This window comes from Haliotis cracherodii, unplaced genomic scaffold (genome assembly GCF_022045235.1).
Source record: "Haliotis cracherodii isolate W230 unplaced genomic scaffold, xgHalCrac1.p SCAF_7, whole genome shotgun sequence".
Taxonomy (NCBI): domain Eukaryota; kingdom Metazoa; phylum Mollusca; class Gastropoda; order Lepetellida; family Haliotidae; genus Haliotis; species Haliotis cracherodii.
Window position 1 is genome coordinate 31725303 of NW_027266330.1, and position 26432 is coordinate 31751734.

A 26432-nucleotide genomic window follows, 5' to 3' on the forward strand; every position below is an offset into this window, starting at 1 on the left:
TCAGAAATTAAAAGTGTAAACAAACAAAAAATCACAAAAAAATGGCATAACCTATATCTAAACTCAAATAGCCAAATCAAAAGAGTGCTCAGCAAACCACTAACCAAACCAAAAATTCTCCATCCATCAAAAAAAATCGACAGAGTAATCACTAAACTCCAAACAGGACACACCAACCTAAATAACCACCTAAAAAAATTTAAAAAACACACTACAGGTAACTGCCCACACTGCAAACAACCAGAAACCCCAGAACACGCACTCATCCACTGCACACACTACCTAACACATCGAACCGCATTACAAACCACCCTCAATCTAAACAAGGCTCTCACTCTAGAAGCAATACTAAACCCACAAAATAAACTAGAAAACTTCAAGGCCTTAGGCGTATTCTTAATAAAAACGGAACTAATAAAACGCATCTAAAACCATAATAACCTACCAAATCAAAATCACATAAACAAACAATCATCCACCATACCCAGCTCCCTTAGTTCTCCTCCCCAACCCCATCAGCATCTATTCCAAATCTCAAAATTCCCAAATTCTATATAAGCAACCCCTAAAGCCCCCTCTTGGGTTGCACAGACCACCCTCGCCCCTTTCGGAAACACATTAAATGGCCTGGCCGGGCCCGTGTGCGAAATACGCATCAGTCGGAAAGCGCACGTTAAATCTCCAAAGTAAGTAAGTAAGTAAGTGGAGTCCTTCACTGCATCTCAATCCGTGAGAACGAACACATCTACTTTCCAATTATCTAAATTTGGCGCTACTGAATTCCTGTAGTATTACATCCGACTGCATTCTAGTGTTGTGTCCGAAGGCCCTAGAAAATGGATCCAGTTCAAGTTGCCATCAAGCTGAGACGACTCCTTATTGCCCACGACAATGCAGTGAAAGAGATCCTGACATTAGGTAAATATGAACTGTGCTCTTTTTCAGTCCCCTGCAAGCATTGCAATATCGGTATCACACTGAATTTTAGAATTGAACAAAATAAAATGATATTGTTGTGAACACATTTACCGAGATTTCTAATTACCCGTTTTATTGTTTTCAGATACCCAAGTCTACTATCTGATGCGGAAGATGACAGCCAACTCCTCCAACAACTGCATAATCCGAGGTGAACAGCTGATCCAGAGACGATGGGTGCTGGAAGGTGTCAAGGAGATGTTTACCATCTACAGACAACTCAAGTGGCAAGAGGTGCAAGCCTGTGTAAACGCCATCACCAAAGATGCTTCTGGAGAGAGTGATTCGGAGGCGGACTGGAATGCAGATACCTCTTTCAATGACGATGAAGCTTCCTTCACGGAACTCCTGTCCGACAGCTCATATAGTGAGGACGACGAAGACCAGGGAGACCTATACAGCAACGACAGCAGCTACGATATGACGACTCTCAGTCGAGCTTTGTCTGTAGACGACAGTGCACTTCATAGAAACGCCTAAGGGAAATCACAAGTCCCATCCACATCAACTAGTGCTGCATTTACCTTGTTATTCATTTTTTGTTATTGTACACAAATGTTGCCTGACAGTGTGCAAAGGGCATCCTATTATATTGTAAACCACATTTGTTTGTTGATGAATATGCTGAGGAAATAAATAATGAAGTCGATATTATAATCTTGATCATTTGCTGACACGCTCACGACATCTTGGAGACATCATTCGCATAGAAAGTTTGTGTGAGAGACAGAGAGAGAGAGAGAGAGAGAGAGAGAGAGAGAGAGAAAAGGTTAATTTGAGATGGTATCTCACAATACCAAGCCTTCCATCATTTTACTTGGTTCTGAGTATGGCAATCATTCGAAGATATCGTCCTTAATCTATTCTTTGAAATAGGAAAAGATACAGACTAATCAATTGAAATGAAACACATTAGGTATTGATGGAGAAGAAGAGATTCCAAGGTAATGGTTGCACCATAACATTAAATACAGTTTGGAGCGTTGCAATTCGTTTGCCCGTATCCATGCCGATCCTATAGCAAAAGGATTTAGACAGACGAACCACAACCCCATATGATATTCATCTGAGAGAGATATATGCCAGGTTGTATTTCATATTATCAGAGCATTTAATTGTTTCTCTTTCTTTTTGCAATGTACATGCCCAAGTGCTTAAGGAGAGAGTCATGCATGTTAAAAAGTGTCAATGCACACAACATGCAAAACAAAAGGAAATTGAAACATTGACATCAACACAGGCCAAATAACATTTTTGATCCAAGTCAGCACTTGATGAATACTATTCCCCTGAAAGCACTAAAAAGTAAAGATCAGAATATCCTGACATGAAACAGTGGGATTCTTTCAAAAACAATGCTAACAACGTGCTTATGTTTATCTAGCAACATACTCCAATTTCCATCATGTGCTTTAACAGCATTCTGTATTCAAAGATATAAATCATGACACAGTGCTTTGTAATTCTCCCCAAAACATGACAGTTATACACTGAAGATGATGTCTCTAGATCATTTAACACACATAAACTTTATTGTACATGCCTATTTATTTATATAGTAACCTTTTAAGTACCCGACGTCCACCCAAAAGCTTCTAAGATGGTAAATATCCAGATACTTAAGCCAAATGAGCTGCTTCAATTATACCATGATGATGGTATTCATCAAAAATAGTATTTGAAATGCTTCAAAACATACGTGCTGTATTTCGATCATGTAAGACGGGTTGGGAAAATGCTCAGATTAACATAGCATTTACGACCTCCAACAGATGTGTACAATAAGTTCCAGATTTGACTGTACATGTATTCACTTTGCCTTTGCCTACCTGATTAAGGATTTTTTAGGATTGTGGACATGGTTTTCTCGGCTTTTTTAATTGAAACTAAACGTTCAGAGAAGCATGCATCAGACGATTTCCAAGCTGATAGAAGTTTCTGTGACTTGGTTTCTGTGGAAGCGAAAGTAACCACATCGGATTTTTAAGTAATACAATGTACTGCACCGTTTGATCAATCCCGATTTAATCAATTAACAATGATTGATAATCCCTGGAGATAACAGGACTAGATTGGTTGAACTCTTCTCAGACCTGTCCCTTTATACGGAAACTTGTTTTGACAAGAAGTTGATTGGTTTCTCAAGTGGACAGTGAGATTCCTTTCGGATCAAAGCCGAATGAAGTTGCAGTGTAGCTTTGATCTCGCCACTGGCTTCGAAAATGCTCTCTTTGATCTATAAATCTCTACTACTATGTTTATACTAAGGGTAAGTATAAATGTTTTGCAAGGACTGGAGTCCTTCACTGCATCTCAATCCGTGAGAACGAACACATCTACTTTCCAATTATCTAAATTTGGCGCTACTGAATTCCTGTAGTATTACATCCGACTGCATTCTAGTGTTGTGTCCGAAGGCCCTAGAAAATGGATCCAGTTCAAGTTGCCATCAAGCTGAGACGACTCCTTATTGCCCACGACAATGCAGTGAAAGAGATCCTGACATTAGGTAAATATGAACTGTGCTCTTTTTCAGTCCCCTGCAAGCATTGCAATATCGGTATCACACTGAATTTTAGAATTGAACAAAATAAAATGATATTGTTGTGAACACATTTACCGAGATTTCTAATTACCCGTTTTATTGTTTTCAGATACCCAAGTCTACTATCTGATGCGGAAGATGACAGCCAACTCCTCCAACAACTGCATAATCCGAGGTGAACAGCTGATCCAGAGACGATGGGTGCTGGAAGGTGTCAAGGAGATGTTTACCATCTACAGACAACTCAAGTGGCAAGAGGTGCAAGCCTGTGTAAACGCCATCACCAAAGATGCTTCTGGAGAGAGTGATTCGGAGGCGGACTGGAATGCAGATACCTCTTTCAATGACGATGAAGCTTCCTTCACGGAACTCCTGTCCGACAGCTCATATAGTGAGGACGACGAAGACCAGGGAGACCTATACAGCAACGACAGCAGCTACGATATGACGACTCTCAGTCGAGCTTTGTCTGTAGACGACAGTGCACTTCATAGAAACGCCTAAGGGAAATCACAAGTCCCATCCACATCAACTAGTGCTGCATTTACCTTGTTATTCATTTTTTGTTATTGTACACAAATGTTGCCTGACAGTGTGCAAAGGGCATCCTATTATATTGTAAACCACATTTGTTTGTTGATGAATATGCTGAGGAAATAAATAATGAAGTCGATATTATAATCTTGATCATTTGCTGACACGCTCACGACATCTTGGAGACATCATTCGCATAGAAAGTTTGTGTGAGAGACAGAGAGAGAGAGAGAGAGAGAGAGAGAGAAAAGGTTAATTTGAGATGGTATCTCACAATACCAAGCCTTCCATCATTTTACTTGGTTCTGAGTATGGCAATCATTCGAAGATATCGTCCTTAATCTATTCTTTGAAATAGGAAAAGATACAGACTAATCAATTGAAATGAAACACATTAGGTATTGATGGAGAAGAAGAGATTCCAAGGTAATGGTTGCACCATAACATTAAATACAGTTTGGAGCGTTGCAATTCGTTTGCCCGTATCCATGCCGATCCTATAGCAAAAGGATTTAGACAGACGAACCACAACCCCATATGATATTCATCTGAGAGAGATATATGCCAGGTTGTATTTCATATTATCAGAGCATTTAATTGTTTCTCTTTCTTTTTGCAATGTACATGCCCAAGTGCTTAAGGAGAGAGTCATGCATGTTAAAAAGTGTCAATGCACACAACATGCAAAACAAAAGGAAATTGAAACATTGACATCAACACAGGCCAAATAACATTTTTGATCCAAGTCAGCACTTGATGAATACTATTCCCCTGAAAGCACTAAAAAGTAAAGATCAGAATATCCTGACATGAAACAGTGGGATTCTTTCAAAAACAATGCTAACAACGTGCTTATGTTTATCTAGCAACATACTCCAATTTCCATCATGTGCTTTAACAGCATTCTGTATTCAAAGATATAAATCATGACACAGTGCTTTGTAATTCTCCCCAAAACATGACAGTTATACACTGAAGATGATGTCTCTAGATCATTTAACACACATAAACTTTATTGTACATGCCTATTTATTTATATAGTAACCTTTTAAGTACCCGACGTCCACCCAAAAGCTTCTAAGATGGTAAATATCCAGATACTTAAGCCAAATGAGCTGCTTCAATTATACCATGATGATGGTATTCATCAAAAATAGTATTTGAAATGCTTCAAAACATACGTGCTGTATTTCGATCATGTAAGACGGGTTGGGAAAATGCTCAGATTAACATAGCATTTACGACCTCCAACAGATGTGTACAATAAGTTCCAGATTTGACTGTACATGTATTCACTTTGCCTTTGCCTACCTGATTAAGGATTTTTTAGGATTGTGGACATGGTTTTCTCGGCTTTTTTAATTGAAACTAAACGTTCAGAGAAGCATGCATCAGACGATTTCCAAGCTGATAGAAGTTTCTGTGACTTGGTTTCTGTGGAAGCGAAAGTAACCACATCGGATTTTTAAGTAATACAATGTACTGCACCGTTTGATCAATCCCGATTTAATCAATTAACAATGATTGATAATCCCTGGAGATAACAGGACTAGATTGGTTGAACTCTTCTCAGACCTGTCCCTTTATACGGAAACTTGTTTTGACAAGAAGTTGATTGGTTTCTCAAGTGGACAGTGAGATTCCTTTCGGATCAAAGCCGAATGAAGTTGCAGTGTAGCTTTGATCTCGCCACTGGCTTCGAAAATGCTCTCTTTGATCTATAAATCTCTACTACTATGTTTATACTAAGGGTAAGTATAAATGTTTTGCAAGGACTGGAGTCCTTCACTGCATCTCAATCCGTGAGAACGAACACATCTACTTTCCAATTATCTAAATTTGGCGCTACTGAATTCCTGTAGTATTACATCCGACTGCATTCTAGTGTTGTGTCCGAAGGCCCTAGAAAATGGATCCAGTTCAAGTTGCCATCAAGCTGAGACGACTCCTTATTGCCCACGACAATGCAGTGAAAGAGATCCTGACATTAGGTAAATATGAACTGTGCTCTTTTTCAGTCCCCTGCAAGCATTGCAATATCGGTATCACACTGAATTTTAGAATTGAACAAAATAAAATGATATTGTTGTGAACACATTTACCGAGATTTCTAATTACCCGTTTTATTGTTTTCAGATACCCAAGTCTACTATCTGATGCGGAAGATGACAGCCAACTCCTCCAACAACTGCATAATCCGAGGTGAACAGCTGATCCAGAGACGATGGGTGCTGGAAGGTGTCAAGGAGATGTTTACCATCTACAGACAACTCAAGTGGCAAGAGGTGCAAGCCTGTGTAAACGCCATCACCAAAGATGCTTCTGGAGAGAGTGATTCGGAGGCGGACTGGAATGCAGATACCTCTTTCAATGACGATGAAGCTTCCTTCACGGAACTCCTGTCCGACAGCTCATATAGTGAGGACGACGAAGACCAGGGAGACCTATACAGCAACGACAGCAGCTACGATATGACGACTCTCAGTCGAGCTTTGTCTGTAGACGACAGTGCACTTCATAGAAACGCCTAAGGGAAATCACAAGTCCCATCCACATCAACTAGTGCTGCATTTACCTTGTTATTCATTTTTTGTTATTGTACACAAATGTTGCCTGACAGTGTGCAAAGGGCATCCTATTATATTGTAAACCACATTTGTTTGTTGATGAATATGCTGAGGAAATAAATAATGAAGTCGATATTATAATCTTGATCATTTGCTGACACGCTCACGACATCTTGGAGACATCATTCGCATAGAAAGTTTGTGTGAGAGACAGAGAGAGAGAGAGAGAGAGAGAGAGAGAGAGAGAGAAAAGGTTAATTTGAGATGGTATCTCACAATACCAAGCCTTCCATCATTTTACTTGGTTCTGAGTATGGCAATCATTCGAAGATATCGTCCTTAATCTATTCTTTGAAATAGGAAAAGATACAGACTAATCAATTGAAATGAAACACATTAGGTATTGATGGAGAAGAAGAGATTCCAAGGTAATGGTTGCACCATAACATTAAATACAGTTTGGAGCGTTGCAATTCGTTTGCCCGTATCCATGCCGATCCTATAGCAAAAGGATTTAGACAGACGAACCACAACCCCATATGATATTCATCTGAGAGAGATATATGCCAGGTTGTATTTCATATTATCAGAGCATTTAATTGTTTCTCTTTCTTTTTGCAATGTACATGCCCAAGTGCTTAAGGAGAGAGTCATGCATGTTAAAAAGTGTCAATGCACACAACATGCAAAACAAAAGGAAATTGAAACATTGACATCAACACAGGCCAAATAACATTTTTGATCCAAGTCAGCACTTGATGAATACTATTCCCCTGAAAGCACTAAAAAGTAAAGATCAGAATATCCTGACATGAAACAGTGGGATTCTTTCAAAAACAATGCTAACAACGTGCTTATGTTTATCTAGCAACATACTCCAATTTCCATCATGTGCTTTAACAGCATTCTGTATTCAAAGATATAAATCATGACACAGTGCTTTGTAATTCTCCCCAAAACATGACAGTTATACACTGAAGATGATGTCTCTAGATCATTTAACACACATAAACTTTATTGTACATGCCTATTTATTTATATAGTAACCTTTTAAGTACCCGACGTCCACCCAAAAGCTTCTAAGATGGTAAATATCCAGATACTTAAGCCAAATGAGCTGCTTCAATTATACCATGATGATGGTATTCATCAAAAATAGTATTTGAAATGCTTCAAAACATACGTGCTGTATTTCGATCATGTAAGACGGGTTGGGAAAATGCTCAGATTAACATAGCATTTACGACCTCCAACAGATGTGTACAATAAGTTCCAGATTTGACTGTACATGTATTCACTTTGCCTTTGCCTACCTGATTAAGGATTTTTTAGGATTGTGGACATGGTTTTCTCGGCTTTTTTAATTGAAACTAAACGTTCAGAGAAGCATGCATCAGACGATTTCCAAGCTGATAGAAGTTTCTGTGACTTGGTTTCTGTGGAAGCGAAAGTAACCACATCGGATTTTTAAGTAATACAATGTACTGCACCGTTTGATCAATCCCGATTTAATCAATTAACAATGATTGATAATCCCTGGAGATAACAGGACTAGATTGGTTGAACTCTTCTCAGACCTGTCCCTTTATACGGAAACTTGTTTTGACAAGAAGTTGATTGGTTTCTCAAGTGGACAGTGAGATTCCTTTCGGATCAAAGCCGAATGAAGTTGCAGTGTAGCTTTGATCTCGCCACTGGCTTCGAAAATGCTCTCTTTGATCTATAAATCTCTACTACTATGTTTATACTAAGGGTAAGTATAAATGTTTTGCAAGGACTGGAGTCCTTCACTGCATCTCAATCCGTGAAAACGAACACATCTACTTTCCAATTATCTAAATTTGGCGCTACTGAATTCCTGTAGTATTACATCCGACTGCATTCTAGTGTTGTGTCCGAAGGCCCTAGAAAATGGATCCAGTTCAAGTTGCCATCAAGCTGAGACGACTCCTTATTGCCCACGACAATGCAGTGAAAGAGATCCTGACATTAGGTAAATATGAACTGTGCTCTTTTTCAGTCCCCTGCAAGCATTGCAATATCAGTATCACACTGAATTTTAGAATTGAACAAAATAAAATGATATTGTTGTGAACACATTTACCGAGATTTCTAATTACCCGTTTTATTGTTTTCAGATACCCAAGTCTACTATCTGATGCGGAAGATGACAGCCAACTCCTCCAACAACTGCATAATCCGAGGTGAACAGCTGATCCAGAGACGATGGGTGCTGGAAGGTGTCAAGGAGATGTTTACCATCTACAGACAACTCAAGTGGCAAGAGGTGCAAGCCTGTGTAAACGCCATCACCAAAGATGCTTCTGGAGAGAGTGATTCGGAGGCGGACGGGAATGCAGATACCTCTTTCAATGACGATGAAGCTTCCTTCACGGAACTCCTGTCCGACAGCTCATATAGTGAGGACGACGAAGACCAGGGAGACCTATACAGCAACGACAGCAGCTACGATATGACGACTCTCAGTCGAGCTTTGTCTGTAGACGACAGTGCACTTCATAGAAACGCCTAAGGGAAATCACAAGTCCCATCCACATCAACTAGTGCTGCATTTACCTTGTTATTCATTTTTTGTTATTGTACACAAATGTTGCCTGACAGTGTGCAAAGGGCATCCTATTATATTGTAAACCACATTTGTTTGTTGATGAATATGCTGAGGAAATAAATAATGAAGTCGATATTATAATCTTGATCATTTGCTGACACGCTCACGACATCTTGAAGACATCATTCGCATAGAAAGTTTGTGTGAGAGAGAGAGAGAGAGAGAGAGAGAGAGAAAAGGTTAATTTGAGATGGTATCTCACAATACCAAGCCTTCCATCATTTTACTTGGTTCTGAGTATGGCAATCATTCGAAGATATCGTCCTTAATCTATTCTTTGAAATAGGAAAAGATACAGACTAATCAATTGAAATGAAACACATTAGGTATTGATGGAGAAGAAGAGATTCCAAGGTAATGGTTGCACCATAACATTAAATACAGTTTGGAGCGTTGCAATTCGTTTGCCCGTATCCATGCCGATCCTATAGCAAAAGGATTTAGACAGACGAACCACAACCCCATATGATAGTCATCTGAGAGAGATATATGCCAGGTTGTATTTCATATTATCAGAGCATTTAATTGTTTCTCTTTCTTTTTGCAATGTACATGCCCAAGTGCTTAAGGAGAGAGTCATGCATGTTAAAAAGTGTCAATGCACACAGCATGCAAAACAAAAGGAAATTGAAACATTGACATCAACACAGGCCAAATAACATTTTTGATCCAAGTCAGCACTTGATGAATACTATTCCCCTGAAAGCACTAAAAAGTAAAGATCAGAATATCCTGACATGAAACAGTGGGCATCTTTCAAAAACAATGCTAACAACGTGCTTATGTTTATCTAGCAACATACTCCAATTTCCATCATGTGCTTTAACAGCATTCTGTATTCAAAGATATAAATCATGACACAGTGCTTTGTAATTCTCCCCAAAACATGACAGTTATACACTGAAGATGATGTCTCTAGATCATTTAACACACATAAACTTTATTGTACATGCCTATTTATTTATATAGTAACCTTTTAAGTACCCGACGTCCACCCAAAAGCTTCTAAGATGGTAAATATCCAGATACTTAAGCCAAATGAGCTGCTTCAATTATACCATGATGATGGTATTCATCAAAAATAGTATTTGAAATGCTTCAAAACATACGTGCTGTATTTCGATCATGTAAGACTGGTTGGGAAAATGCTCAGATTAACATAGCATTTACGACCTCCAACAGATGTGTACAATAAGTTCCAGATTTGACTGTACATGTATTCACTTTGCCTTTGCCTACCTGATTAAGGATTTTTTAGGATTGTGGACATGGTTTTCTCGGCTTTTTTAATTGAAACTAAACGTTCAGAGAAGCATGCATCAGACGATTTCCAAGCTGATAGAAGTTTCTGTGACTTGGTTTCTGTGGAAGCGAAAGTAACCACATCGGATTTTTAAGTAATACAATGTACTGCACCGTTTGATCAATCCCGATTTAATCAATTAACAATGATTGATAATCCCTGGAGATAACAGGACTAGATTGGTTGAACTCTTCTCAGACCTGTCCCTTTATACGGAAACTTGTTTTGACAAGAAGTTGATTGGTTTCTCAAGTGGACAGTGAGATTCCTTTCGGATCAAAGCCGAATGAAGTTGCAGTGTAGCTTTGATCTCGCCACTGGCTTCGAAAATGCTCTCTTTGATCTATAAATCTCTACTACTATGTTTATACTAAGGGTAAGTATAAATGTTTTGCACGGACTGGAGTCCTTCACTGCATCTCAATCCGTGAGAACGAACACATCTACTTTCCAATTATCTAAATTTGGCGCTACTGAATTCCTGTAGTATTACATCCGACTGCATTCTAGTGTTGTGTCCGAAGGCCCTAGAAAATGGATCCAGTTCAAGTTGCCATCAAGCTGAGACGACTCCTTATTGCCCACGACAATGCAGTGAAAGAGATCCTGACATTAGGTAGATATGAACTGTGCTCTTTTTCAGTCCCCTGCAAACATGGCAATATCGGTATCACACTGAATTTTAGAATTGAACAAAATAAAATGATATTGTTGTGAACACATTTACCGAGATTTCTAATTACCCGTTTTATTGTTTTCAGATACCCAAGTCTACTATCTGATGCGGAAGATGACAGCCAACTCCTCCAACAACTGCATAATCCGAGGTGAACAGCTGATCCAGAGACGATGGGTGCTGGAAGGTGTCAAGGAGATGTTTACCATCTACAGACAACTCAAGTGGCAAGAGGTGCAAGCCTGTGTAAACGCCATCACCAAAGATGCTTCTGGAGAGAGTGACTCGGAGGCGGACTGGAATGCAGATACCTCTTTCAATGACGATGAAGCTTCCTTCACGGAACTCCTGTCCGACAGCTCATGTAGTGAGGACGACGAAGACCAGGGAGACCTATACAGCAACGACAGCAGCTACGATATGACGACTCTCAGTCGAGCTTTGTCTGTAGACGACAGTGCACTTCATAGAAACGCCTAAGGGAAATCACAAGTCCCATCCACATCAACTAGTGCTGCATTTACCTTGTTATTCATTTTTTGTTATTGTACACAAATGTTGCCTGACAGTGTGCAAAGGGCATCCTATTATATTGTAAACCACATTTGTTTGTTGATGAATATGCTGAGGAAATAAATAATGAAGTCGATATTATAATCTTGATCATTTGCTGACACGCTCACGACATCTTGAAGACATCATTCGCATAGAAAGTTTGTGAGAGACAGAGAGAGAGAGAGAGAGAAAAGGTTAATTTGAGATGGTATCTCACAATACCAAGCCTTCCATCATTTTACTTGGTTCTGAGTATGGCAATCATTCGAAGATATCGTCCTTAATCTATTCTTTGAAATAGGAAAAGATACAGACTAATCAATTGAAATGAAACACATTAGGTATTGATGGAGAAGAAGAGATTCCAAGGTAATGGTTGCACCATAACATTAAATACAGTTTGGAGCGTTGCAATTCGTTTGCCCGTATCCATGCCGATCCTATAGCAAAAGGATTTAGACAGACGAACCACAACCCCATATGATATTCATCTGAGAGAGATATATGCCAGGTTGTATTTCATATTATCAGAGCATTTAATTGTTTCTCTTTCTTTTTGCAATGTACATGCCCAAGTGCTTAAGGAGAGAGTCATGCATGTTAAAAAGTGTCAATGCACACAGCATGCAAAACAAAAGGAAATTGAAACATTGACATCAACACAGGCCAAATAACATTTTTGATCCAAGTCAGCACTTGATGAATACTATTCCCCTGAAAGCACTAAAAAGTAAAGATCAGAATATCCTGACATGAAACAGTGGGCATCTTTCAAAAACAATGCTAACAACGTGCTTATGTTTATCTAGCAACATACTCCAATTTCCATCATGTGCTTTAACAGCATTCTGTATTCAAAGATATAAATCATGACACAGTGCTTTGTAATTCTCCCCAAAACATGACAGTTATACACTGAAGATGATGTCTCTAGATCATTTAACACACATAAACTTTATTGTACATGCCTATTTATTTATATAGTAACCTTTTAAGTACCCGACGTCCACCCAAAAGCTTCTAAGATGGTAAATATCCAGATACTTAAGCCAAATGAGCTGCTTCAATTATACCATGATGATGGTATTCATCAAAAATAGTATTTGAAATGCTTCAAAACATACGTGCTGTATTTCGATCATGTAAGACTGGTTGGGAAAATGCTCAGATTAACATAGCATTTACGACCTCCAACAGATGTGTACAATAAGTTCCAGATTTGACTGTACATGTATTCACTTTGCCTTTGCCTACCTGATTAAGGATTTTTTAGGATTGTGGACATGGTTTTCTCGGCTTTTTTAATTGAAACTAAACGTTCAGAGAAGCATGCATCAGACGATTTCCAAGCTGATAGAAGTTTCTGTGACTTGGTTTCTGTGGAAGCGAAAGTAACCACATCGGATTTTTAAGTAATACAATGTACTGCACCGTTTGATCAATCCCGATTTAATCAATTAACAATGATTGATAATCCCTGGAGATAACAGGACTAGATTGGTTGAACTCTTCTCAGACCTGTCCCTTTATACGGAAACTTGTTTTGACAAGAAGTTGATTGGTTTCTCAAGTGGACAGTGAGATTCCTTTCGGATCAAAGCCGAATGAAGTTGCAGTGTAGCTTTGATCTCGCCACTGGCTTCGAAAATGCTCTCTTTGATCTATAAATCTCTACTACTATGTTTATACTAAGGGTAAGTATAAATGTTTTGCACGGACTGGAGTCCTTCACTGCATCTCAATCCGTGAGAACGAACACATCTACTTTCCAATTATCTAAATTTGGCGCTACTGAATTCCTGTAGTATTACATCCGACTGCATTCTAGTGTTGTGTCCGAAGGCCCTAGAAAATGGATCCAGTTCAAGTTGCCATCAAGCTGAGACGACTCCTTATTGCCCACGACAATGCAGTGAAAGAGATCCTGACATTAGGTAAATATGAACTGTGCTCTTTTTCAGTCCCCTGCAAACATGGCAATATCGGTATCACACTGAATTTTAGAATTGAACAAAATAAAATGATATTGTTGTGAACACATTTACCGAGATTTCTAATTACCCGTTTTATTGTTTTCAGATACCCAAGTCTACTATCTGATGCGGAAGATGACAGCCAACTCCTCCAACAACTGCATAATCCGAGGTGAACAGCTGATCCAGAGACGATGGGTGCTGGAAGGTGTCAAGGAGATGTTTACCATCTACAGACAACTCAAGTGGCAAGAGGTGCAAGCCTGTGTAAACGCCATCACCAAAGATGCTTCTGGAGAGAGTGACTCGGAGGCGGACTGGAATGCAGATACCTCTTTCAATGACGATGAAGCTTCCTTCACGGAACTCCTGTCCGACAGCTCATGTAGTGAGGACGACGAAGACCAGGGAGACCTATACAGCAACGACAGCAGCTACGATATGACGACTCTCAGTCGAGCTTTGTCTGTAGACGACAGTGCACTTCATAGAAACGCCTAAGGGAAATCACAAGTCCCATCCACATCAACTAGTGCTGCATTTACCTTGTTATTCATTTTTTGTTATTGTACACAAATGTTGCCTGACAGTGTGCAAAGGGCATCCTATTATATTGTAAACCACATTTGTTTGTTGATGAATATGCTGAGGAAATAAATAATGAAGTCGATATTATAATCTTGATCATTTGCTGACACGCTCACGACATCTTGAAGACATCATTCGCATAGAAAGTTTGTGAGAGACAGAGAGAGACAGAGAGAGAAAAGGTTAATTTGAGATGGTATCTCACAATACCAAGCCTTCCATCATTTTACTTGGTTCTGAGTATGGCAATCATTCGAAGATATCGTCCTTAATCTATTCTTTGAAATAGGAAAAGATACAGACTAATCAATTGAAATGAAACACATTAGGTATTGATGGAGAAGAAGAGATTCCAAGGTAATGGTTGCACCATAACATTAAATACAGTTTGGAGCGTTGCAATTCGTTTGCCCGTATCCATGCCGATCCTATAGCAAAAGGATTTAGACAGACGAACCACAACCCCATATGATATTCATCTGAGAGAGATATATGCCAGGTTGTATTTCATATTATCAGAGCATTTAATTGTTTCTCTTTCTTTTTGCAATGTACATGCCCAAGTGCTTAAGGAGAGAGTCATGCATGTTAAAAAGTGTCAATGCACACAACATGCAAAACAAAAGGAAATTGAAACATTGACATCAACACAGGCCAAATAACATTTTTGATCCAAGTCAGCACTTGATGAATACTATTCCCCTGAAAGCACTAAAAAGTAAAGATCAGAATATCCTGACATGAAACAGTGGGATTCTTTCAAAAACAATGCTAACAACGTGCTTATGTTTATCTAGCAACATACTCCAATTTCCATCATGTGCTTTAACAGCATTCTGTATTCAAAGATATAAATCATGACACAGTGCTTTGTAATTCTCCCCAAAACATGACAGTTATACACTGAAGATGATGTCTCTAGATCATTTAACACACATAAACTTTATTGTACATGCCTATTTATTTATATAGTAACCTTTTAAGTACCCGACGTCCACCCAAAAGCTTCTAAGATGGTAAATATCCAGATACTTAAGCCAAATGAGCTGCTTCAATTATACCATGATGATGGTATTCATCAAAAATAGTATTTGAAATGCTTCAAAACATACGTGCTGTATTTCGATCATGTAAGACGGGTTGGGAAAATGCTCAGATTAACATAGCATTTACGACCTCCAACAGATGTGTACAATAAGTTCCAGATTTGACTGTACATGTATTCACTTTGCCTTTGCCTACCTGATTAAGGATTTTTTAGGATTGTGGACATGGTTTTCTCGGCTTTTTTAATTGAAACTAAACGTTCAGAGAAGCATGCATCAGACGATTTCCAAGCTGATAGAAGTTTCTGTGACTTGGTTTCTGTGGAAGCGAAAGTAACCACATCGGATTTTTAAGTAATACAATGTACTGCACCGTTTGATCAATCCCGATTTAATCAATTAACAATGATTGATAATCCCTGGAGATAACAGGACTAGATTGGTTGAACTCTTCTCAGACCTGTCCCTTTATACGGAAACTTGTTTTGACAAGAAGTTGATTGGTTTCTCAAGTGGACAGTGAGATTCCTTTCGGATCAAAGCCGAATGAAGTTGCAGTGTAGCTTTGATCTCGCCACTGGCTTCGAAAATGCTCTCTTTGATCTATAAATCTCTACTACTATGTTTATACTAAGGGTAAGTATAAATGTTTTGCAAGGACTGGAGTCCTTCACTGCATCTCAATCCGTGAGAACGAACACATCTACTTTCCAATTATCTAAATTTGGCGCTACTGAATTCCTGTAGTATTACATCCGACTGCATTCTAGTGTTGTGTCCGAAGGCCCTAGAAAATGGATCCAGTTCAAGTTGCCATCAAGCTGAGACGACTCCTTATTGCCCACGACAATGCAGTGAAAGAGATCCTGACATTAGGTAAATATGAACTGTGCTCTTTTTCAGTCCCCTGCAAGCATTGCAATATCGGTATCACACTGAATTTTAGAATTGAACAAAATAAAATGATATTGTTGTGAACACATTTACCGAGATTTCTAATTACCCGTTTTATTGTTTTCAGATACCCAAGTCTACTATCTGATGCGGAAGATGACAGCCAACTCCTCCAACAACTGCATAATCCGAGGTGAACAGCTGATCCAGAGACGATGGGTGCTGGAAGGTGTCAAGGAGATGTTTACCATCTACAGACAACTCAAGTGGCAAGAGGTGCAAGCCTGTGTAAACGCCATCACCAAAGATGCTTCTGGAGAGAGTGACTCGGAGGCGGACTGGAATGCAGATACCTCTTTCAATGACGATGAAGCTTCCTTCACGGAACTCCTGTCCGACAGCTCATATAGTGAGGACGACGAAGACCAGGGAGACCTATACAGCAACGACAGCAGCTACGATATGACGACTCTCAGTCGAGCTTTGTCTGTAGACGACAGTGCACTTCATAGAAACGCCTAAGGGAAATCACAAGTCCCATCCACATCAACTAGTGCTGCATTTACCTTGTTATTCATTTTTTGTTATTGTACACAAATGTTGCCTGACAGTGTGCAAAGGGCATCCTATTATATTGTAAACCACATTTGTTTGTTGATGAATATGCTGAGGAAATAAATAATGAAGTCGATATTATAATCTTGATCATTTGCTGACACGCTCACGACATCTTGGAGACATCATTCGCATAGAAAGTTTGTGTGAGAGACAGAGAGAGAGAGAGAGAGAGAGAGAGAAAAGGTTAATTTGAGATGGTATCTCACAATACCAAGCCTTCCATCATTTTACTTGGTTCTGAGTATGGCAATCATTCGAAGATATCGTCCTTAATCTATTCTTTGAAATAGGAAAAGATACAGACTAATCAATTGAAATGAAACACATTAGGTATTGATGGAGAAGAAGAGATTCCAAGGTAATGGTTGCACCATAACATTAAATACAGTTTGGAGCGTTGCAATTCGTTTGCCCGTATCCATGCCGATCCTATAGCAAAAGGATTTAGACAGACGAACCACAACCCCATATGATATTCATCTGAGAGAGATATATGCCAGGTTGTATTTCATATTATCAGAGCATTTAATTGTTTCTCTTTCTTTTTGCAATGTACATGCCCAAGTGCTTAAGGAGAGAGTCATGCATGTTAAAAAGTGTCAATGCACACAACATGCAAAACAAAAGGAAATTGAAACATTGACATCAACACAGGCCAAATAACATTTTTGATCCAAGTCAGCACTTGATGAATACTATTCCCCTGAAAGCACTAAAAAGTAAAGATCAGAATATCCTGACATGAAACAGTGGGATTCTTTCAAAAACAATGCTAACAACGTGCTTATGTTTATCTAGCAACATACTCCAATTTCCATCATGTGCTTTAACAGCATTCTGTATTCAAAGATATAAATCATGACACAGTGCTTTGTAATTCTCCCCAAAACATGACAGTTATACACTGAAGATGATGTCTCTAGATCATTTAACACACATAAACTTTATTGTACATGCCTATTTATTTATATAGTAACCTTTTAAGTACCCGACGTCCACCCAAAAGCTTCTAAGATGGTAAATATCCAGATACTTAAGCCAAATGAGCTGCTTCAATTATACCATGATGATGGTATTCATCAAAAATAGTATTTGAAATGCTTCAAAACATACGTGCTGTATTTCGATCATGTAAGACGGGTTGGGAAAATGCTCAGATTAACATAGCATTTACGACCTCCAACAGATGTGTACAATAAGTTCCAGATTTGACTGTACATGTATTCACTTTGCCTTTGCCTACCTGATTAAGGATTTTTTAGGATTGTGGACATGGTTTTCTCGGCTTTTTTAATTGAAACTAAACGTTCAGAGAAGCATGCATCAGACGATTTCCAAGCTGATAGAAGTTTCTGTGACTTGGTTTCTGTGGAAGCGAAAGTAACCACATCGGATTTTTAAGTAATACAATGTACTGCACCGTTTGATCAATCCCGATTTAATCAATTAACAATGATTGATAATCCCTGGAGATAACAGGACTAGATTGGTTGAACTCTTCTCAGACCTGTCCCTTTATACGGAAACTTGTTTTGACAAGAAGTTGATTGGTTTCTCAAGTGGACAGTGAGATTCCTTTCGGATCAAAGCCGAATGAAGTTGCAGTGTAGCTTTGATCTCGCCACTGGCTTCGAAAATGCTCTCTTTGATCTATAAATCTCTACTACTATGTTTATACTAAGGGTAAGTATAAATGTTTTGCAAGGACTGGAGTCCTTCACTGCATCTCAATCCGTGAGAACGAACACATCTACTTTCCAATTATCTAAATTTGGCGCTACTGAATTCCTGTAGTATTACATCCGACTGCATTCTAGTGTTGTGTCCGAAGGCCCTAGAAAATGGATCCAGTTCAAGTTGCCATCAAGCTGAGACGACTCCTTATTGCCCACGACAATGCAGTGAAAGAGATCCTGACATTAGGTAAATATGAACTGTGCTCTTTTTCAGTCCCCTGCAAGCATTGCAATATCGGTATCACACTGAATTTTAGAATTGAACAAAATAAAATGATATTGTTGTGAACACATTTACCGAGATTTCTAATTACCCGTTTTATTGTTTTCAGATACCCAAGTCTACTATCTGATGCGGAAGATGACAGCCAACTCCTCCAACAACTGCATAATCCGAGGTGAACAGCTGATCCAGAGACGATGGGTGCTGGAAGGTGTCAAGGAGATGTTTACCATCTACAGACAACTCAAGTGGCAAGAGGTGCAAGCCTGTGTAAACGCCATCACCAAAGATGCTTCTGGAGAGAGTGATTCGGAGGCGGACTGGAATGCAGATACCTCTTTCAATGACGATGAAGCTTCCTTCACGGAACTCCTGTCCGACAGCTCATATAGTGAGGACGACGAAGACCAGGGAGACCTATACAGCAACGACAGCAGCTACGATATGACGACTCTCAGTCGAGCTTTGTCTGTAGACGACAGTGCACTTCATAGAAACGCCTAAGGGAAATCACAAGTCCCATCCACATCAACTAGTGCTGCATTTACCTTGTTATTCATTTTTTGTTATTGTACACAAATGTTGCCTGACAGTGTGCAAAGGGCATCCTATTATATTGTAAACCACATTTGTTTGTTGATGAATATGCTGAGGAAATAAATAATGAAGTCGATATTATAATCTTGATCATTTGCTGACACGCTCACGACATCTTGGAGACATCATTCGCATAGAAAGTTTGTGTGAGAGACAGAGAGAGAGAGAGAGAGAGAGAGAGAGAGAAAAGGTTAATTTGAGATGGTATCTCACAATACCAAGCCTTCCATCATTTTACTTGGTTCTGAGTATGGCAATCATTCGAAGATATCGTCCTTAATCTATTCTTTGAAATAGGAAAAGATACAGACTAATCAATTGAAATGAAACACATTAGGTATTGATGGAGAAGAAGAGATTCCAAGGTAATGGTTGCACCATAACATTAAATACAGTTTGGAGCGTTGCAATTCGTTTGCCCGTATCCATGCCGATCCTATAGCAAAAGGATTTAGACAGACGAACCACAACCCCATATGATATTCATCTGAGAGAGATATATGCCAGGTTGTATTTCATATTATCAGAGCATTTAATTGTTTCTCTTTCTTTTTGCAATGTACATGCCCAAGTGCTTAAGGAGAGAGTCATGCATGTTAAAAAGTGTCAATGCACACAACATGCAAAACAAAAGGAAATTGAAACATTGACATCAACACAGGCCAAATAACATTTTTGATCCAAGTCAGCACTTGATGAATACTATTCCCCTGAAAGCACTAAAAAGTAAAGATCAGAATATCCTGACATGAAACAGTGGGATTCTTTCAAAAACAATGCTAACAACGTGCTTATGTTTATCTAGCAACATACTCCAATTTCCATCATGTGCTTTAACAGCATTCTGTATTCAAAGATATAAATCATGACACAGTGCTTTGTAATTCTCCCCAAAACATGACAGTTATACACTGAAGATGATGTCTCTAGATCATTTAACACACATAAACTTTATTGTACATGCCTATTTATTTATATAGTAACCTTTTAAGTACCCGACGTCCACCCAAAAGCTTCTAAGATGGTAAATATCCAGATACTTAAGCCAAATGAGCTGCTTCAATTATACCATGATGATGGTATTCATCAAAAATAGTATTTGAAATGCTTCAAAACATACGTGCTGTATTTCGATCATGTAAGACGGGTTGGGAAAATGCTCAGATTAACATAGCATTTACGACCTCCAACAGATGTGTACAATAAGTTCCAGATTTGACTGTACATGTATTCACTTTGCCTTTGCCTACCTGATTAAGGATTTTTTAGGATTGTGGACATGGTTTTCTCGGCTTTTTTAATTGAAACTAAACGTTCAGAGAAGCATGCATCAGACGATTTCCAAGCTGATAGAAGTTTCTGTGACTTGGTTTCTGTGGAAGCGAAAGTAACCACATCGGATTTTTAAGTAATACAATGTACTGCACCGTTTGATCAATCCCGATTTAATCAATTAACAATGATTGATAATCCCTGGAGATAACAGGACTAGATTGGTTGAACTCTTCTCAGACCTGTCCCTTTATACGGAAACTTGTTTTGACAAGAAGTTGATTGGTTTCTCAAGTGGACAGTGAGATTCCTTTCGGATCAAAGCCGAATGAAGTTGCAGTGTAGCTTTGATCTCGCCACTGGCTTCGAAAATGCTCTCTTTGATCTATAAATCTCTACTACTATGTTTATACTAAGGGTAAGTATAAATGTTTTGCAAGGACTGGAGTCCTTCACTGCATCTCAATCCGTGAAAACGAACACATCTACTTTCCAATTAACTAAATTTGGCGCTACTGAATTCCTGTAGTATTACATCCGACTGCATTCTAGTGTTGTGTCCGAAGGCCCTAGAAAATGGATCCAGTTCAAGTTGCCATCAAGCTGAGACGACTCCTTATTGCCCACGACAATGCAGTGAAAGAGATCCTGACATTAGGTAAATATGAACTGTGCTCTTTTTCAGTCCCCTGCAAGCATTGCAATATCAGTATCACACTGAATTTTAGAATTGAACAAAATAAAATGATATTGTTGTGAACACATTTACCGAGATTTCTAATTACCCGTTTTATTGTTTTCAGATACCCAAGTCTACTATCTGATGCGGAAGATGACAGCCAACTCCTCCAACAACTGCATAATCCGAGGTGAACAGCTGATCCAGAGACGATGGGTGCTGGAAGGTGTCAAGGAGATGTTTACCATCTACAGACAACTCAAGTGGCAAGAGGTGCAAGCCTGTGTAAACGCCATCACCAAAGATGCTTCTGGAGAGAGTGATTCGGAGGCGGACGGGAATGCAGATACCTCTTTCAATGACGATGAAGCTTCCTTCACGGAACTCCTGTCCGACAGCTCATATAGTGAGGACGACGAAGACCAGGGAGACCTATACAGCAACGACAGCAGCTACGATATGACGACTCTCAGTCGAGCTTTGTCTGTAGACGACAGTGCACTTCATAGAAACGCCTAAGGGAAATCACAAGTCCCATCCACATCAACTAGTGCTGCATTTACCTTGTTATTCATTTTTTGTTATTGTACACAAATGTTGCCTGACAGTGTGCAAAGGGCATCCTATTATATTGTAAACCACATTTGTTTGTTGATGAATATGCTGAGGAAATAAATAATGAAGTCGATATTATAATCTTGATCATTTGCTGACACGCTCACGACATCTTGAAGACATCATTCGCATAGAAAGTTTGTGTGAGAGACAGAGAGAGAGAGAGAGAGAGAGAGAGAGAAAAGGTTAATTTGAGATGGTATCTCACAATACCAAGCCTTCCATCATTTTACTTGGTTCTGAGTATGGCAATCATTCGAAGATATCGTCCTTAATCTATTCTTTGAAATAGGAAAAGATACAGACTAATCAATTGAAATGAAACACATTAGGTATTGATGGAGAAGAAGAGATTCCAAGGTAATGGTTGCACCATAACATTAAATACAGTTTGGAGCGTTGCAATTCGTTTGCCCGTATCCATGCCGATCCTATAGCAAAAGGATTTAGACAGACGAACCACAACCCCATATGATATTCATCTGAGAGAGATATATGCCAGGTTGTATTTCATATTATCAGAGCATTTAATTGTTTCTCTTTCTTTTTGCAATGTACATGCCCAAGTGCTTAAGGAGAGAGTCATGCATGTTAAAAAGTGTCAATGCACACAACATGCAAAACAAAAGGAAATTGAAACATTGACATCAACACAGGCCAAATAACATTTTTGATCCAAGTCAGCACTTGATGAATACTATTCCCCTGAAAGCACTAAAAAGTAAAGATCAGAATATCCTGACATGAAACAGTGGGATTCTTTCAAAAACAATGCTAACAACGTGCTTATGTTTATCTAGCAACATACTCCAATTTCCATCATGTGCTTTAACAGCATTCTGTATTCAAAGATATAAATCATGACACAGTGCTTTGTAATTCTCCCCAAAACATGACAGTTATACACTGAAGATGATGTCTCTAGATCATTTAACACACATAAACTTTATTGTACATGCCTATTTATTTATATAGTAACCTTTTAAGTACCCGACGTCCACCCAAAAGCTTCTAAGATGGTAAATATCCAGATACTTAAGCCAAATGAGCTGCTTCAATTATACCATGATGATGGTATTCATCAAAAATAGTATTTGAAATGCTTCAAAACATACGTGCTGTATTTCGATCATGTAAGACGGGTTGGGAAAATGCTCAGATTAACATAGCATTTACGACCTCCAACAGATGTGTACAATAAGTTCCAGATTTGACTGTACATGTATTCACTTTGCCTTTGCCTACCTGATTAAGGATTTTTTAGGATTGTGGACATGGTTTTCTCGGCTTTTTTAATTGAAACTAAACGTTCAGAGAAGCATGCATCAGACGATTTCCAAGCTGATAGAAGTTTCTGTGACTTGGTTTCTGTGGAAGCGAAAGTAACCACATCGGATTTTTAAGTAATACAATGTACTGCACCGTTTGATCAATCCCGATTTAATCAATTAACAATGATTGATAATCCCTGGAGATAACAGGACTAGATTGGTTGAACTCTTCTCAGACCTGTCCCTTTATACGGAAACTTGTTTTGACAAGAAGTTGATTGGTTTCTCAAGTGGACAGTGAGATTCCTTTCGGATCAAAGCCGAATGAAGTTGCAGTGTAGCTTTGATCTCGCCACTGGCTTCGAAAATGCTCTCTTTGATCTATAAATCTCTACTACTATGTTTATACTAAGGGTAAGTATAAATGTTTTGCAAGGACTGGAGTCCTTCACTGCATCTCAATCCGTGAGAACGAACACATCTACTTTCCAATTATCTAAATTTGGCGCTACTGAATTCCTGTAGTATTACATCCGACTGCATTCTAGTGTTGTGTCCGAAGGCCCTAGAAAATGGATCCAGTTCAAGTTGCCATCAAGCTGAGACGACTCCTTATTGCCCACGACAATGCAGTGAAAGAGATCCTGACATTAGGTAAATATGAACTGTGCTCTTTTTCAGTCCCCTGCAAGCATTGCAATATCGGTATCACACTGAATTTTAGAATTGAACAAAATAAAATGATATTGTTGTGAACACATTTACCGAGATTTCTAATTACCCGTTTTATTGTTTTCAGATACCCAAGTCTACTATCTGATGCGGAAGATGACAGCCAACTCCTCCAACAACTGCATAATCCGAGGTGAACAGCTGATCCAGAGACGATGGGTGCTGGAAGGTGTCAAGGAGATGTTTACCATCTACAGACAACTCAAGTGGCAAGAGGTGCAAGCCTGTGTAAACGCCATCACCAAAGATGCTTCTGGAGAGAGTGATTCGGAGGCGGACGGGAATGCAGATACCTCTTTCAATGACGATGAAGCTTCCTTCACGGAACTCCTGTCCGACAGCTCATATAGTGAGGACGACGAAGACCAGGGAGACCTATACAGCAACGACAGCAGCTACGATATGACGACTCTCAGTCGAGCTTTGTCTGTAGACGACAGTGCACTTCATAGAAACGCCTAAGGGAAATCACAAGTCCCATCCACATCAACTAGTGCTGCATTTACCTTGTTATTCATTTTTTGTTATTGTACACAAATGTTGCCTGACAGTGTGCAAAGGGCATCCTATTATATTGTAAACCACATTTGTTTGTTGATGAATATGCTGAGGAAATAAATAATGAAGTCGATATTATAATCTTGATCATTTGCTGACACGCTCACGACATCTTGAAGACATCATTCGCATAGAAAGTTTGTGTGAGAGACAGAGAGAGAGAGAGAGAGAGAGAGAGAGAAAAGGTTAATTTGAGATGGTATCTCACAATACCAAGCCTTCCATCATTTTACTTGGTTCTGAGTATGGCAATCATTCGAAGATATCGTCCTTAATCTATTCTTTGAAATAGGAAAAGATACAGACTAATCAATTGAAATGAAACACATTAGGTATTGATGGAGAAGAAGAGATTCCAAGGTAATGGTTGCACCATAACATTAAATACAGTTTGGAGCGTTGCAATTCGTTTGCCCGTATCCATGCCGATCCTATAGCAAAAGGATTTAGACAGACGAACCACAACCCCATATGATATTCATCTGAGAGAGATATATGCCAGGTTGTATTTCATATTATCAGAGCATTTAATTGTTTCTCTTTCTTTTTGCAATGTACATGCCCAAGTGCTTAAGGAGAGAGTCATGCATGTTAAAAAGTGTCAATGCACACAACATGCAAAACAAAAGGAAATTGAAACATTGACATCAACACAGGCCAAATAACATTTTTGATCCAAGTCAGCACTTGATGAATACTATTCCCCTGAAAGCACTAAAAAGTAAAGATCAGAATATCCTGACATGAAACAGTGGGATTCTTTCAAAAACAATGCTAACAACGTGCTTATGTTTATCTAGCAACATACTCCAATTTCCATCATGTGCTTTAACAGCATTCTGTATTCAAAGATATAAATCATGACACAGTGCTTTGTAATTCTCCCCAAAACATGACAGTTATACACTGAAGATGATGTCTCTAGATCATTTAACACACATAAACTTTATTGTACATGCCTATTTATTTATATAGTAACCTTTTAAGTACCCGACGTCCACCCAAAAGCTTCTAAGATGGTAAATATCCAGATACTTAAGCCAAATGAGCTGCTTCAATTATACCATGATGATGGTATTCATCAAAAATAGTATTTGAAATGCTTCAAAACATACGTGCTGTATTTCGATCATGTAAGACGGGTTGGGAAAATGCTCAGATTAACATAGCATTTACGACCTCCAACAGATGTGTACAATAAGTTCCAGATTTGACTGTACATGTATTCACTTTGCCTTTGCCTACCTGATTAAGGATTTTTTAGGATTGTGGACATGGTTTTCTCGGCTTTTTTAATTGAAACTAAACGTTCAGAGAAGCATGCATCAGACGATTTCCAAGCTGATAGAAGTTTCTGTGACTTGGTTTCTGTGGAAGCGAAAGTAACCACATCGGATTTTTAAGTAATACAATGTACTGCACCGTTTGATCAATCCCGATTTAATCAATTAACAATGATTGATAATCCCTGGAGATAACAGGACTAGATTGGTTGAACTCTTCTCAGACCTGTCCCTTTATACGGAAACTTGTTTTGACAAGAAGTTGATTGGTTTCTCAAGTGGACAGTGAGATTCCTTTCGGATCAAAGCCGAATGAAGTTGCAGTGTAGCTTTGATCTCGCCACTGGCTTCGAAAATGCTCTCTTTGATCTATAAATCTCTACTACTATGTTTATACTAAGGGTAAGTATAAATGTTTTGCAAGGACTGGAGTCCTTCACTGCATCTCAATCCGTGAGAACGAACACATCTACTTTCCAATTATCTAAATTTGGCGCTACTGAATTCCTGTAGTATTACATCCGACTGCATTCTAGTGTTGTGTCCGAAGGCCCTAGAAA

At 38.9% G+C, this 26432-nt stretch overlaps 5 protein-coding genes across 5 annotated transcripts; all 5 read left to right on the forward strand.

Annotated features, from left to right (window-relative positions):
- Positions 1 to 836: 836 nt before the first annotated feature.
- Positions 837 to 1458, forward strand: LOC139448128 (uncharacterized). The gene is made up of 2 exons (XM_071229647.1): positions 837 to 918; positions 1064 to 1458. The coding sequence occupies exons 1-2, from the start codon at positions 837 to 839 to the stop codon at positions 1456 to 1458; spliced, it is 477 nt and encodes a 158-aa protein (XP_071085748.1).
- A 1947-nt stretch (positions 1459 to 3405) lies between these two features.
- Positions 3406 to 4027, forward strand: LOC139448129 (uncharacterized). Its single transcript, XM_071229648.1, has 2 exons — positions 3406 to 3487; positions 3633 to 4027. Exons 1-2 carry the CDS (start codon positions 3406 to 3408, stop codon positions 4025 to 4027), a joined length of 477 nt encoding a protein of 158 aa, XP_071085749.1.
- Positions 4028 to 5966: 1939 nt separating this feature from the next.
- Positions 5967 to 6588, forward strand: LOC139448127 (uncharacterized). The gene is made up of 2 exons (XM_071229646.1): positions 5967 to 6048; positions 6194 to 6588. The coding sequence occupies exons 1-2, from the start codon at positions 5967 to 5969 to the stop codon at positions 6586 to 6588; spliced, it is 477 nt and encodes a 158-aa protein (XP_071085747.1).
- A 9600-nt stretch (positions 6589 to 16188) lies between these two features.
- Positions 16189 to 16810, forward strand: LOC139448126 (uncharacterized). The gene is made up of 2 exons (XM_071229645.1): positions 16189 to 16270; positions 16416 to 16810. Exons 1-2 carry the CDS (start codon positions 16189 to 16191, stop codon positions 16808 to 16810), a joined length of 477 nt encoding a protein of 158 aa, XP_071085746.1.
- Positions 16811 to 18747: 1937 nt separating this feature from the next.
- Positions 18748 to 19369, forward strand: LOC139448125 (uncharacterized). Its single transcript, XM_071229643.1, has 2 exons — positions 18748 to 18829; positions 18975 to 19369. Exons 1-2 carry the CDS (start codon positions 18748 to 18750, stop codon positions 19367 to 19369), a joined length of 477 nt encoding a protein of 158 aa, XP_071085744.1.
- The last annotated feature ends 7063 nt before the right edge of the window (positions 19370 to 26432 follow it).

Excerpts from the sequence above, each read along its gene's own strand:
- LOC139448128 (XM_071229647.1), top strand. The coding sequence starts at position 837 with ATGGATCCAGTTCAAGTTGCCATCAAGCTGAGACGACTCCTTATTGCC. Across the intron at positions 919-1,063 it reads GAAAGAGATCCTGACATTAG|ATACCCAAGTCTACTATCTG; the intron begins GTAAATATGAAC and ends TATTGTTTTCAG.
- LOC139448129 (XM_071229648.1), top strand. The coding sequence starts at position 3,406 with ATGGATCCAGTTCAAGTTGCCATCAAGCTGAGACGACTCCTTATTGCC. Across the intron at positions 3,488-3,632 it reads GAAAGAGATCCTGACATTAG|ATACCCAAGTCTACTATCTG; the intron begins GTAAATATGAAC and ends TATTGTTTTCAG.
- LOC139448127 (XM_071229646.1), top strand. The coding sequence starts at position 5,967 with ATGGATCCAGTTCAAGTTGCCATCAAGCTGAGACGACTCCTTATTGCC. Across the intron at positions 6,049-6,193 it reads GAAAGAGATCCTGACATTAG|ATACCCAAGTCTACTATCTG; the intron begins GTAAATATGAAC and ends TATTGTTTTCAG.
- LOC139448126 (XM_071229645.1), top strand. The coding sequence starts at position 16,189 with ATGGATCCAGTTCAAGTTGCCATCAAGCTGAGACGACTCCTTATTGCC. Across the intron at positions 16,271-16,415 it reads GAAAGAGATCCTGACATTAG|ATACCCAAGTCTACTATCTG; the intron begins GTAAATATGAAC and ends TATTGTTTTCAG.
- LOC139448125 (XM_071229643.1), top strand. The coding sequence starts at position 18,748 with ATGGATCCAGTTCAAGTTGCCATCAAGCTGAGACGACTCCTTATTGCC. Across the intron at positions 18,830-18,974 it reads GAAAGAGATCCTGACATTAG|ATACCCAAGTCTACTATCTG; the intron begins GTAAATATGAAC and ends TATTGTTTTCAG.